General features: G+C 40.1%; 1 protein-coding gene across 2 annotated transcripts in view; it reads right to left on the reverse strand.

Moving 5' to 3' along the window:
• The window catches only part of Sel1l2 (SEL1L2 adaptor subunit of ERAD E3 ligase), a 138,337-nt gene that overhangs the window by 34,156 nt on the left and 93,086 nt on the right, over nucleotides 1-11,095 (reverse strand). Inside the window, exons 6-10 of one of the 2 annotated variants that reach the window (XM_021194096.1) lie at nucleotides 8,034-8,087; nucleotides 7,541-7,600; nucleotides 7,373-7,454; nucleotides 5,022-5,176; nucleotides 4,325-4,381 (exon numbers count right to left, since the gene is read on the reverse strand). In XM_021194096.1, coding sequence (XP_021049755.1) covers nucleotides 4,325-4,381; nucleotides 5,022-5,176; nucleotides 7,373-7,454; nucleotides 7,541-7,600; nucleotides 8,034-8,087 — 408 coding nt within the window. The remainder of the gene's footprint in view (nucleotides 1-4,324; nucleotides 4,382-5,021; nucleotides 5,177-7,372; nucleotides 7,455-7,540; nucleotides 7,601-8,033; nucleotides 8,088-11,095) is intronic. The other variant, XM_029536623.1, reaches the window with a different exon arrangement.

Consider the following 11,095-nt stretch of genomic DNA (forward strand, 5'->3'; position numbering starts at 1 on the left):
ATAAATTCATTGTTCTTAATAGCTGAGTAGTACTCCATTGTGTAAATGTACCACATTACCAAATGTATCCATTCCTCTGTTGAGGGACATCTGGGTTCTTTCCAGCTTCTGGCTATTATAAATAACGGCTGATACTCTTAACTTGAACCAAAGCCAATAGCTCTGGAGGGCATAAACCCTAGGAGAGAACCCGTTACTTCCATTTTGCTAAATGCCCATGCTATCAAACTGTCTTCTAAATACTTATGGTTATATACTGTCAACCTTTTTCTTTTCCCAGTGAGTAACAGTTAATACAGAGACTCATGATTGGTCAGAGACTTGAGAATAAATTACTGGTAAATGCTCAGTTCTATCCTACGTCCCCTATCCCCCGCTAGGTTAAGGAACATTATGGAAGAGGAGATGGAATGTAAGAGCCTGAGAATGTGGAGGCATTCTGTGAAATGCTTTATTCCAGAAGTGATAGGGTTGTTTCACGTCTGAATTCACAGCAGCTGGGGCTACCTGCACAAGAACTGGATAAGATCAAGACAGTCATTACAGCACGGATGGGGGAGGGCCTTATAAAGCCCTATCCCTAATTGAGGAGCCACTGGCCGGTGAAGGTGCTTGGGAATAGAGAGTCAAGTTTCTGTAAGGGTTTGACTGCTGGTGGGTTGTTGATACTCCAGTGGCTGGCTCCACATCGTGTGCATGCAGGTACCACTAACTGGACTTAGTTTTATTTATTCACAGAAGAATTTATATCTGTATCAATATATGCCTATGTGAAGAGATTGGGATGGGAGAGGGGGATGTGTTGGGGGTCAGGTGGAGTAAGTGGGGAGTAAGAGGTAGGTATGGTGAAGACACAACAAATAACTCTGTGAATTTATAATCACTACTAAGGAATGAAAAAATGGAAAGATCAAAGAATAAATAACAATATTTTAAAACAAAATGTATTCCTACATTTGTCCCCCGACAATGGTGCTGAGCATTATGAATACATGTTAATAGCGCTGAGTAGATGAGGAGATAAAAAGAATGACAAAATAGTTAGATAGAGAATGAGAGGATATAGATTGTACTGTTTCTTAATGGATGTTTATATGGCCTTTCTTCCTAAATTCTAGTACTGCTGTTATAAGGATGTACTATTAATATCTGATCTCATTTAATGACATCTAAAGTATGCAACCAGTATTAGACTTCCATGAGCAGATTAAATGAGTTTAATGAGTTTATGTGAAGGAAATGCATTACTCTGACAACAATTATGAGCGCTTCTTTTTTCCAGGGCTCTGTAGCTCCTCCTGAAATGGGGCATTAGCCCTTTCTCTATATTAGGTAGCAGACAGCACGATGCAGTTGCCTTAGGGTTGATACTATTCCTCTGCCAGTTTTAATTTAATTATGCTGCATCCACTTTAATAATATGCATCCAAGTACCCTGTTTTCCTAATGTAATTCATTCTGAGCTTTTATATTTTTAAGAATGCAAATGAAATTAAAGTTCGTATGTGGAAAAATTCAAGATAGTATAATCAAGAATTGCACATATACAATTTTTAATAATTACAAAGTTGGTCAGGAAGAGACCAAATTGTTCCCTGCGATAACAAATTCTGAGAAATTAATTCAATCAAAAAGCAAGCAGTGATGGGGAAAGGCAGGGTGATTATTCCTGGGCATTTTCATTTTTAATTTGCTGATCAGCAAACTGGAGCATCACATTTAAAATGAGCCTTGTCGTAATAACTTCTTCAGTGGACTGAAACCTCAGACTGGCTGAAGTGGCAGAGTTCAGTCTGAGAGGCATCGTCCAATGTGTAGGCTATTAGAATCCATTCATTAATACATATTTATCGAGCACTTCATATATCCAGGCACTGTCTGAGTAGAAGACAAACTAGTGATTAAGAAAAACATGAACATCTCCCATTGTGGGCACAGACAGCAATAAAGACCAACAGAGTGAAGGGAGTTATGTATCCTATGAGGAGGATAAGTGGTCTGTGAGTGTATGTCATGGAACACTAGAGCAATCAAAAAAATCCTCTCCAAGGGGCGAGAGTTGAAGAACAAGAAGTCAAATATGGGAGAAGCTGCAGGAGCAGCCTCTTGGGTCTTTGTATCCTATTCATCTTCCCTCTCCCCCATGGCTAACGGAGCATAAGCCAGTCAGACTTAAGATTTCAGAGTTTTGGATGAACTTCCACACACATTCAGCTTCATTAGACTAAGCTGTAGAAAGGATTAGCCTGAACGTGTCCCAGAGAGTGCCTGACAGCTGGCAAGGTTCTGGAATTAAACCCATGTTCTTGGAGTCTCTGGATGAGAAAAATGAGTCCGGAGCCAATGATTTGAAAGCCAGAGATGAAGAAACCTGGGCAGAGATGACCATGCCCTTTTGTATTCTTGCTCTGAAAATGGGGAGGCAGATTTTAGAGGCCATACCGTGGGACTAGTGCAAAAATAGATATTTACTTAAAATAGCACAGATGTTCAATGTGAAGTCCTGCATTCAAGTTTTGCTTCTTCAATTTTGAAATTTTATTTTTACTTTATGTGTGTGAATATTTTGCCTGCATGCATGTCTGTGCACCATGCACAGGAGGCCAGAAGAGAGTGTCAGAGCCTTTGGAACTGCAGATAAAGACGGTTATAAGCCACCATGTGGGTGATGGAAACCGAACCTGGGTCCTCTATAAGAGAGAGCAACAAGTGCTCTTAGCTGCTGAACCATTGCACCAGCCCTCAACGTCTGCTTCTTAACTACAATTACTTTCCAGTTGTGGGATTTGAAGCAATTGGCTTATCTCTCCAGACCAGGCTTTTCATAAGAAAATCTTTTCATAAGAAAATTTTCATAAGAAAATCTCTACAACAGTGTTGCTGGAGAGCCTGTGATGGGTCCTCATGATGCCTGATTCCCAGATGTTGCCACTGTAGCCTTGGGGATCCTTCAGGGTACCCCAGAGGGCTTGCACGTCACTTGACTTGCTTGAGGTGGCTCCAGCCCCTTTTAAGTGTTCATGCTGTGTGTGACTGACTGAGACTACGTGTGTGTGTGTGTGTGTGTGTGTGTGTGTGTGTGTGTATGTGATTGTGTGTATGTGTGTGGTGGGTTGGGGGGGTTCTGTAAAAAGGCTGTGTCATCTTTAAGCCAATCAAAGTTTCTGTTACAGTATGTATACTATGGCTAACATTTATTATAAGCTAAAATTGGACATTAGAGTAATCTTATGAATACAGAACTCCCATCTAAGGAGCTAAAGCAGTGCTTACAGTTAGGTTTTAAAAGCCTGGAAACCTTCATTTCTGCTGTCCTGGGATGCATATGCTTATGTAAATCACTACTTACTTTAGGAAGTTAACTTTGACATTTATCTAATGTTTACCATCTCTCATATAAAGGAGAAAATACAGCATTAAAGACATACATAAAATAACAATATTAAGAGAAATGGAAAATAATAACAGATCCCCCCTTTTAATGTAACCACCTTAGAAGGGGTGATTTCAGTCCCACAGGCTGCTGGGTTTATATGCTGAGACAGAGTTTGCATTCCTTTGAGAAAATGAGCACATGGCTTTTATAAAATGGCAATAACTGCAACATAATTATTTAGAAAGAATTCTGTTTCCCCAGATCTGTGGTGATTGGCACCTTGAAACCACAACCAGAATCTAAGCAAGAATTTAGCCTGTGATGTTGGCATCTTACCAAGGATGGTACTGTGTAGGTTAAGTTTATTTATTTCTTTTCCTCTGCTATGCATTTGGAGGGTTAATTAGACCCCCAACTTCACCACAATAAGGTAAGATTAAGCACAATGATTAGATGTTTTACAACATTACAGTGATGCTTAATTTAAATTATAGTAAAAAGCATTTCTGATCTAGTCAAATCTGCTGTGATCTGGATGAATTAGGTCCTCAGACTGCTTAACAGAAATTTCCCGTGGGGACCTTCTGCAACTGGCTTTTGGGGAAGATGGAAGCTCAAGACCAAGGGGTGAGAGTGCTCTCTGTGCTCAACTCCAGCCCAACAAACAGAATACAGAGGTAGGACATGTTCAGGGTCTGCACAGGCATGGGCACTCCTTGTCTTCGTTGCCCCTCGGAAGTTGCTTTGTGCTTGAAGACAGGGACAGAAAATGCACCCGCTGGTGAATGCTGCTTTCCCTCAGAAGCAAGGATGCAGCTCTGACCAAGGCAGCAGCTGCAGGCTCCCCACAACATACACACCTCCCCCTCTTCCGTTTTCCCTTGGCCCCTCAGCTTCCCTCACCTCTACTCTTCTCCTCTATAGGACTAAAGTTTAAGATCAACTTACACTGTAATCTTGATCTAGTCCTTTTCTTCCAATTAGATGTAATTGTCCAAGAGATACCTAGAAATGATTTTTGAAAGTGGTTTTAGCAGCAATATTAGGTTAAATGAAGTAGCATTTATTTGTTGATTTTACTATAGTGCACACGTTGTTTTGGCCTGGTGTTATTGGCTTACTTTGGAAAAGGTGGGGAAACATTTCAGTCTTATTTTACTCTGTGTCTCTTATTGGATGGTTAGTTGCTACTAGGCATATGGCTTCCTTAGAAAGCCACTGGCTAGTGTATTGTAACAACCAGGTTCACAGATGGAGGGGCCATGGTCTGTCTCACTAAGATCACATAGGTGCTGTTCTCTTCCCACTCTGAATGCGCAGGAGTTCACCCACATAAAACCAACATTGGAGGTACTATTTCCCCATAATGAAAACCTAGGTTTTTAAAAAGTGAAATTTCCAGGAAGAAATGCAAAATCACCCCCCCATCACCATCATCTTACTATCCTTATGGCAATCACCTTTTGAATAAGCCCCCAAAGCTGCAGGTGGCAAGGGGACAAAACAGAAGTGGGACAGAGAGGAGAGGGTGTCTCCTCCCCTTCACACTAAGGAGGGCACTAATAATCCTCCTGGCACTCAGAAGGAGCCAGCTCTCTGGCAATTGGCATGTTCTAAGAATTGAGGCCTTTTCTATGTACATTACTTGTATCTGAACATCTCCTCTTTCTGCCAAAAACTTATAGTATTGGTATATGTCCCAATCCAAAATCTCACTGTTGGAACTCAGATTCTCAGGTCTCTCGGTTAGCCTCACTTTTTCCACAGGAATACCTTCACTTTTTTCCAATTTATCAGCAACTGTGAATGGAAACAAACCAGAAGATAGAATTCTTGGGCTGCAAGAAGTAACAATCAACTCGGAGGGACACTGTTAGACTCGTTCTGCTTAAATTTTGTAGGCATCTGGACTGCAGACAGGGAGGCTCCATGGGAATGGAGCCTTGCTGTGTTTTGTTTATTTGGATATAAAATAAAAAAGTGGGAGAAGGTCTGCACTTGCTTTTGAAACTCATATACACTTCATCAGCGTAGATTCTCATGAAGATGTGGGCAAGGGGGCGAGAGCAGAGGTTTTAAAGGGATGCCCGACAATCCCCTCTGTGCATGGGCATTGCGATGTAAGAATAAGGGATACTCAGTTATTCCTTGTAGATACTGATGATAAATGCAAAGATGCATGTGTTTGAATACTCCTAACCAAATGTACAGTTTGAAACCCGTATGTAAAAAACGATTTAAAAAAATGTAGAAAAGAGATAGATATGTAGCAATTCCATTATCATTAAACATATGATATGACCCTGTCATAAATAGCCTCTGAAACTCAAAAGTAATTTTTTTTCAAGCCCTTTCTTTTCCCTGACGTCTGCCATACATGTGTAGATGTTCTTCTGAAGGTAGAAGTTAATGACTAGACCTACTTCTATCTAGAACCGTGTGTTATCTCTCTGAGTAATTTTGTAAGATGCAATGAGACATACAACTAAGAATGTAGAATGCCCCACAACTCAGATGAGCCCCTAAGAATGTAGAATGCCCCATGCTCTGTTTTTGTAGACAAGAATTTCACAGTAGAACAATGACAGTTTGAACCATAGAGTGACCCCCTCCTGTGTGTCTTCTATTTGTTTCGCTAGGATATATTTTTTTCCATTTTCATGTATTTCTTTTTTGAGATGGGATGTCTTTATCTAGCTCTGGCTGGCTTCAAACTTGAAGTGACCTTCCTCTGATTCCCTGTCCCAAGTGCAGAGATTACAGGCCCATACCACCATGCCCCCACACTAGGAACTGTTAACAAGCCATCCAACATTATATATGTTAGGCTTAGGGGAGTTTGCTTTATCTTTATCAGTTCAAGAAAAACATTATAGCAGGGCATAGTGGTACACAACTTTAATTCCTGCACTTAGGAGGCAGAGGTAGATGGATCTCTGTGAGTTTGAGGCCAGCCTGGTCTACATAGTGAGTTCCAGGAAAGCCGGAGCTACATAGTGAGACCCTGTCTTGGAAAAAAAAGGAACAAATATTATAACAATAAGCAATGCAGAAATGTTTAGAGATAAATATTAAAAATTAAAGACATTTGTACAATCATTTAGAACATTTAAAAAAATAATTAAGGCTGCTTAAGCTCTGGATTATATTAAAAATATTACATTTACCAGATGTTAGTAATATATTCACTATTTTGATAAATATATGCCAACTGGTATTGATTTATGAGTGCAGGTATATGTCTGTGCACATGCACACGAATGTAAGTGTGTGTGTGTGTGTGTGTGTGTGTGTGTGTACCTGTGTGTGAAATGTGTGAGTATGGAGTCCAGGAGTCAACCTTGGGTTTCTTCCTTCAAGGGCTATCCATCTTGTCTTTTGATGCAAGGTCTATCTATGGCTGTTGTGGAACTCACTGAGTAAGTAGGCTATCTACCCAGGAAGCCCAGGGATCAGCCTGTTTGCTTCCCCAGAGCTGAGATTACAAACATGTGCCACCACGCCCTGCTCTTTTTTTTTTTTTTTTAAAATGTGGATTTCGGATTTGAATTCACATCTTCATGCTTGCACAATAAGCCCTCCAGCTGCCAAGCCACATCCCATCCCCGCCTGGTGTTGATATTTTAAAAACTGCTTGGTAAAAGTCTGTTTTATTTCTAATGTTGGGAGATTGAATAAACCCACATTTTTGTAGATGCTAGGCAAGTGTTCTATCACTGAGGTAAGGTTCAGGTCTGTTTATATTAAGATGAATTATGAGTGCTGAGGTGGTGGCACACACCTTCAATTCCAGATCTTGGGAAGTAGAAGCAGGCACATCTCTGTGAGTTTGATGCTAGCCTGGTTTACATAGAGAGTTCCAGGCCAGGCAAAGCTATATACAATGACACTTTGTCTCAAAAACCAAAACCAAAACCAACCAACCAAACAAACAAACAAAACCCAATCATTAAACAAACAAACACTCCCTCCAAAATAATAGTGACAATTACTCACTATAATCTGCCACTTTCTTGTAATGATTTAGGGCAACTTCACAATTTTGCAGAACATTAATTCCTGACAAGTATCTATACCCCTAGAAAGCAAGCATGCATGGGTGTTAATAGTCAAAGAATGCTGTAGTTACATATATTTTGATCTGAGAATATTTAATTTACCAACCAGAATCATCTGGGACATCATGCTTCCTCCAGCACTTCCAAAGGTATAATATATCAGTGCCTAAGGTACAAGAAATACAATGACATAGATTTCCTAAGTTTGGAACTCAAACCAAGCACTGTTTTTTTCTATTCCTACCCCAGTAATGACCGGAGAGCCACTCACTCCAAAGTATGTCCCAAGTTCCAATCTGTTCTGTTATGATGGCTTCCATTTGGGGGGTTACCAGGGAGTAGAGAGTGGGATAAAGGCATGGCAGATGGTACACCACTTTTTTTCATTTTAAAATTCTATGAAGTAGATATTACATACCTTTGGCAAAGAACCTAGCATATGAGGCTTTAAGAAGTTTGTGGCAGATTGCTAAATTTCTGTTTAGTGGGTACTTTTAATGCCTCACTTACAGTGAGCCTCTCTAAGAATAGATTGTATCCAGTGTTCCTTTTAAGTAAATAAATTTTGTTACAGAAAAAAAAAATAGTGTTGACTTTACCTTGGCTTGGTCATATTCCATTCCTATTCCATAAGAAGATAAAAATCCTAATGCCTGAAGGGCAAAAGAAAACACAAAACTGAATCAATCAATCTGTTTCATAATTGTTATCTATATATTTATTCTTTTGGACATACTTATTTTATGTGTGTGGTTGCTTTGTCTGCATGTGTCTATGTGCCTGGTGCCCTCAGAGGTCAGAAAAGGACTATTGGATTCCCTGAAACTGGAGTTATAGATGGCTGTGAATCACCATGTGGGTTCTGGGAATCGAATCCTGGTCCTTTGCAAGAGCAACAGGTACTTCTAACCACTGAGCCATCTCTCCAACCACATAATGTTTTGGCCTATATTGATAAGAGATATTGTGCGTATGTTGTTAATAATAATTTATACTGTTGGCTTATTTTTTATTTATTTGTTTGTTTATTTATTATTATACGTAAGTACACTGTAGCTGTCTTCAGATGTGCCAGAAGAGGGTGTCAGATCTCAATACGGGATTACGGGTGGTTATGAGCCACCATGGGGTTGCTGGGATTTGAACTCAGGACCTTCTTAAAATCAGTCAGTGCTTACCCGCTAAGCCATCACGCCAGCCCACTGTTGGCTTATTTATAACACTATAACAAAGTACTTTTTTTACAGTTATGAGAATTTGGGAAATATTACAATATTGGGAGGATTATATGATATATGTGAAACTTTGATAATTTTTATTGTACTTTAGAACAATGCTTAGAAATAAAACATTGAAGTCAGGCATGGTGGTGCACATCTGTAACCCCAGGAGACTGAAGCAGGAGACTCATAGCATCAGGCCATCTTGGACTACATAGAAAGACCCTGTCTGAGCCTGGTGTGGTGGCGCAAGCCTTTAATCCCAACACTCGGGAGGCAGAGGCAGGTGGATTTTTGAGTTCTAGGCCAGCCTGGTCTACAAAGTGAGTTCCAGAACAGCCAGGGCTATACAGAGAAACTCTGTCTCGAAAAACCAAAAAAAAAAAAAAAGAAAGAAAGAAAGATCCTGGCTCAAAAACAAACAATAACAAAACAAAAACAAAAATAAAAGCAAGCAAACTAAGCAATGTTAAAGATGCATGGTTGATATATGTTTTCTTTTTTATAAATATAGTTTCCTCTGATATGTTAATATTTTAAGCCTCCTATTTTTTTTCTTTTGCCGTGTTGTGGGACTTGAGCCCAGGGCCTCACATGTGATTAGCAGGTGCTCTAATACTGAGTCATTTCCCCACCTGTAAATTGAGCATTTTCAGTCATATTTCAAAAATAAAATAGGATTGTTATAATAAGGTATTTAAGTCAAAATATACTGAATAAAGAGGGAAAGTCTAATCACAGAGCAAGACGGAGGTACTGGGAGCCCCAGCCCCCATCCGCCACAGACACAGTATGCCATCCAAAAGTTTTTATAGAAACCACAGAAGTAAGTTAAATCGGTGCAGCAGTGTGACGCACCAAGCCGGAAGTGTGATTCAAAGCCTACATTGGCAGCTCCCAGATGGTTTGACCTATGATTTTTCACATTCGTGATGGTGTGAAAGCAATATACACTCAGTAGACGCTGTGTTTCAATCCAGATTTTGTCATTTCCTGGGCTGGTGACATGGGATACTATACTCTCAGGATGCTGGGCAGGGGCAGCAAGCCGCAGTTCCCAGGCAAATGTGGTCACAAGAGTGGTCCACTTTGTGATGTTTGTGTTGGCAAGCTATAGTGTTTGGAAGGTGACAGACTTAAGTGCATTTCAATTTGTGATAGTGTCAATTTTTATCAGCTCTTTCTGGTTCATTCCTTCAAGCAGCTGTCTGCATGAGGCCTTCTCGGTTCTGATTGGGCCACTATGGTAGTCTCTAGTCTCCTCTTGTTGGTTCCTCGTCTGCTGTTACTGTTAGACCCCCTCATCAAGCTCCTAAGTATACAAGCTCACACTAGGTTTCTTTCTTTTTTTTTTTTTTCTTTTCTTCACAGAGTTTATAAGAATGCTGTCAAATATCAAAACATTAAGATGCATCAAGATCCAATAATTTAATCACTTCAGAAAATGAGTAATTGTACCATTTCAAGGATAAAGAACTTGGCTACTTCTTGCTTATTTATTTAATTGTGCCCATATAATGTGTATTCGGAGGCATATAGTTTCTCAGGTACCATCTTTTTTTTTTTTTTAGGCAGAATCATTTACTGGCCAGGAATCTAGTAGGCTAAGCTATACTGGGATGGCTGGCCAGCAAGCTACAGGGATTACATACTGTCTTTGCCTCCCTAGTGTTGGAGTTACAGGTTCATGTTAACAGCCCTGTTTTTTTTTTTTTTATGTGGGTCTGGAGCTAGTACCCACATCCTCATCTTTACAGAGCAAGCACTCTAACAGCTGAGCCGTATCCCCAGTCCTGTATCCCCAGTCCTGTGTTGTGTCTGTGATTAGGAAGTTGGCTCTAAAAGTTGTTATTTTTCTCTCAAAAGCAAAGCAATTCTAACATACTAGTCTAACATAATGTGTGCTATGATAGAAACCTCTGATCGTGCACATCTTCATGAACTTCTTTAGGCTTAGGAAGCTTCCTTTTAAAGAAGGTACACAGGAAACACTCCTTGCAAGTGGAAAGACCCTGTAATTCCTCTATATCTGACAACGTGTATTTGAAATGGCTAAATTGGCTCTTTTTAAGGACACCACTAGCCCATTTTAGATTTTTAAAAAAGTTTCTTCTTGAACTCCCTGGCAATTCTTGATCCTGCTCAATTTAGAATCTGGCTAAATTATGCTGAATCTTTGACAGTAAACAACCATACTGACTTTTAAAGTGAAGGTATCATTTGGGCCCCTGAGAGTCCATCATTTTTGTGGAGAACCCAGCAAACTTGTTGGTCTGATCCTTTGGGAAAACTATATAAACTGGTGAAGTTGTGAAGTTGGCATTAAATGCCCATTCTGTGTTGGGGAGGGGGGAGGGGATCTCTCCTCTCTTCTCTTCTCTTCTCCTCTCCTCTCCTCTCCTCCTCTCCTCTCTCTCCTCTCCCCCTCCCCTCCCCCTCCC

The sequence above is a fragment of the Mus pahari genome, chromosome 3 (genome assembly GCF_900095145.1).
Source record: "Mus pahari chromosome 3, PAHARI_EIJ_v1.1, whole genome shotgun sequence".
Lineage (NCBI taxonomy): Eukaryota > Metazoa > Chordata > Mammalia > Rodentia > Muridae > Mus > Mus pahari.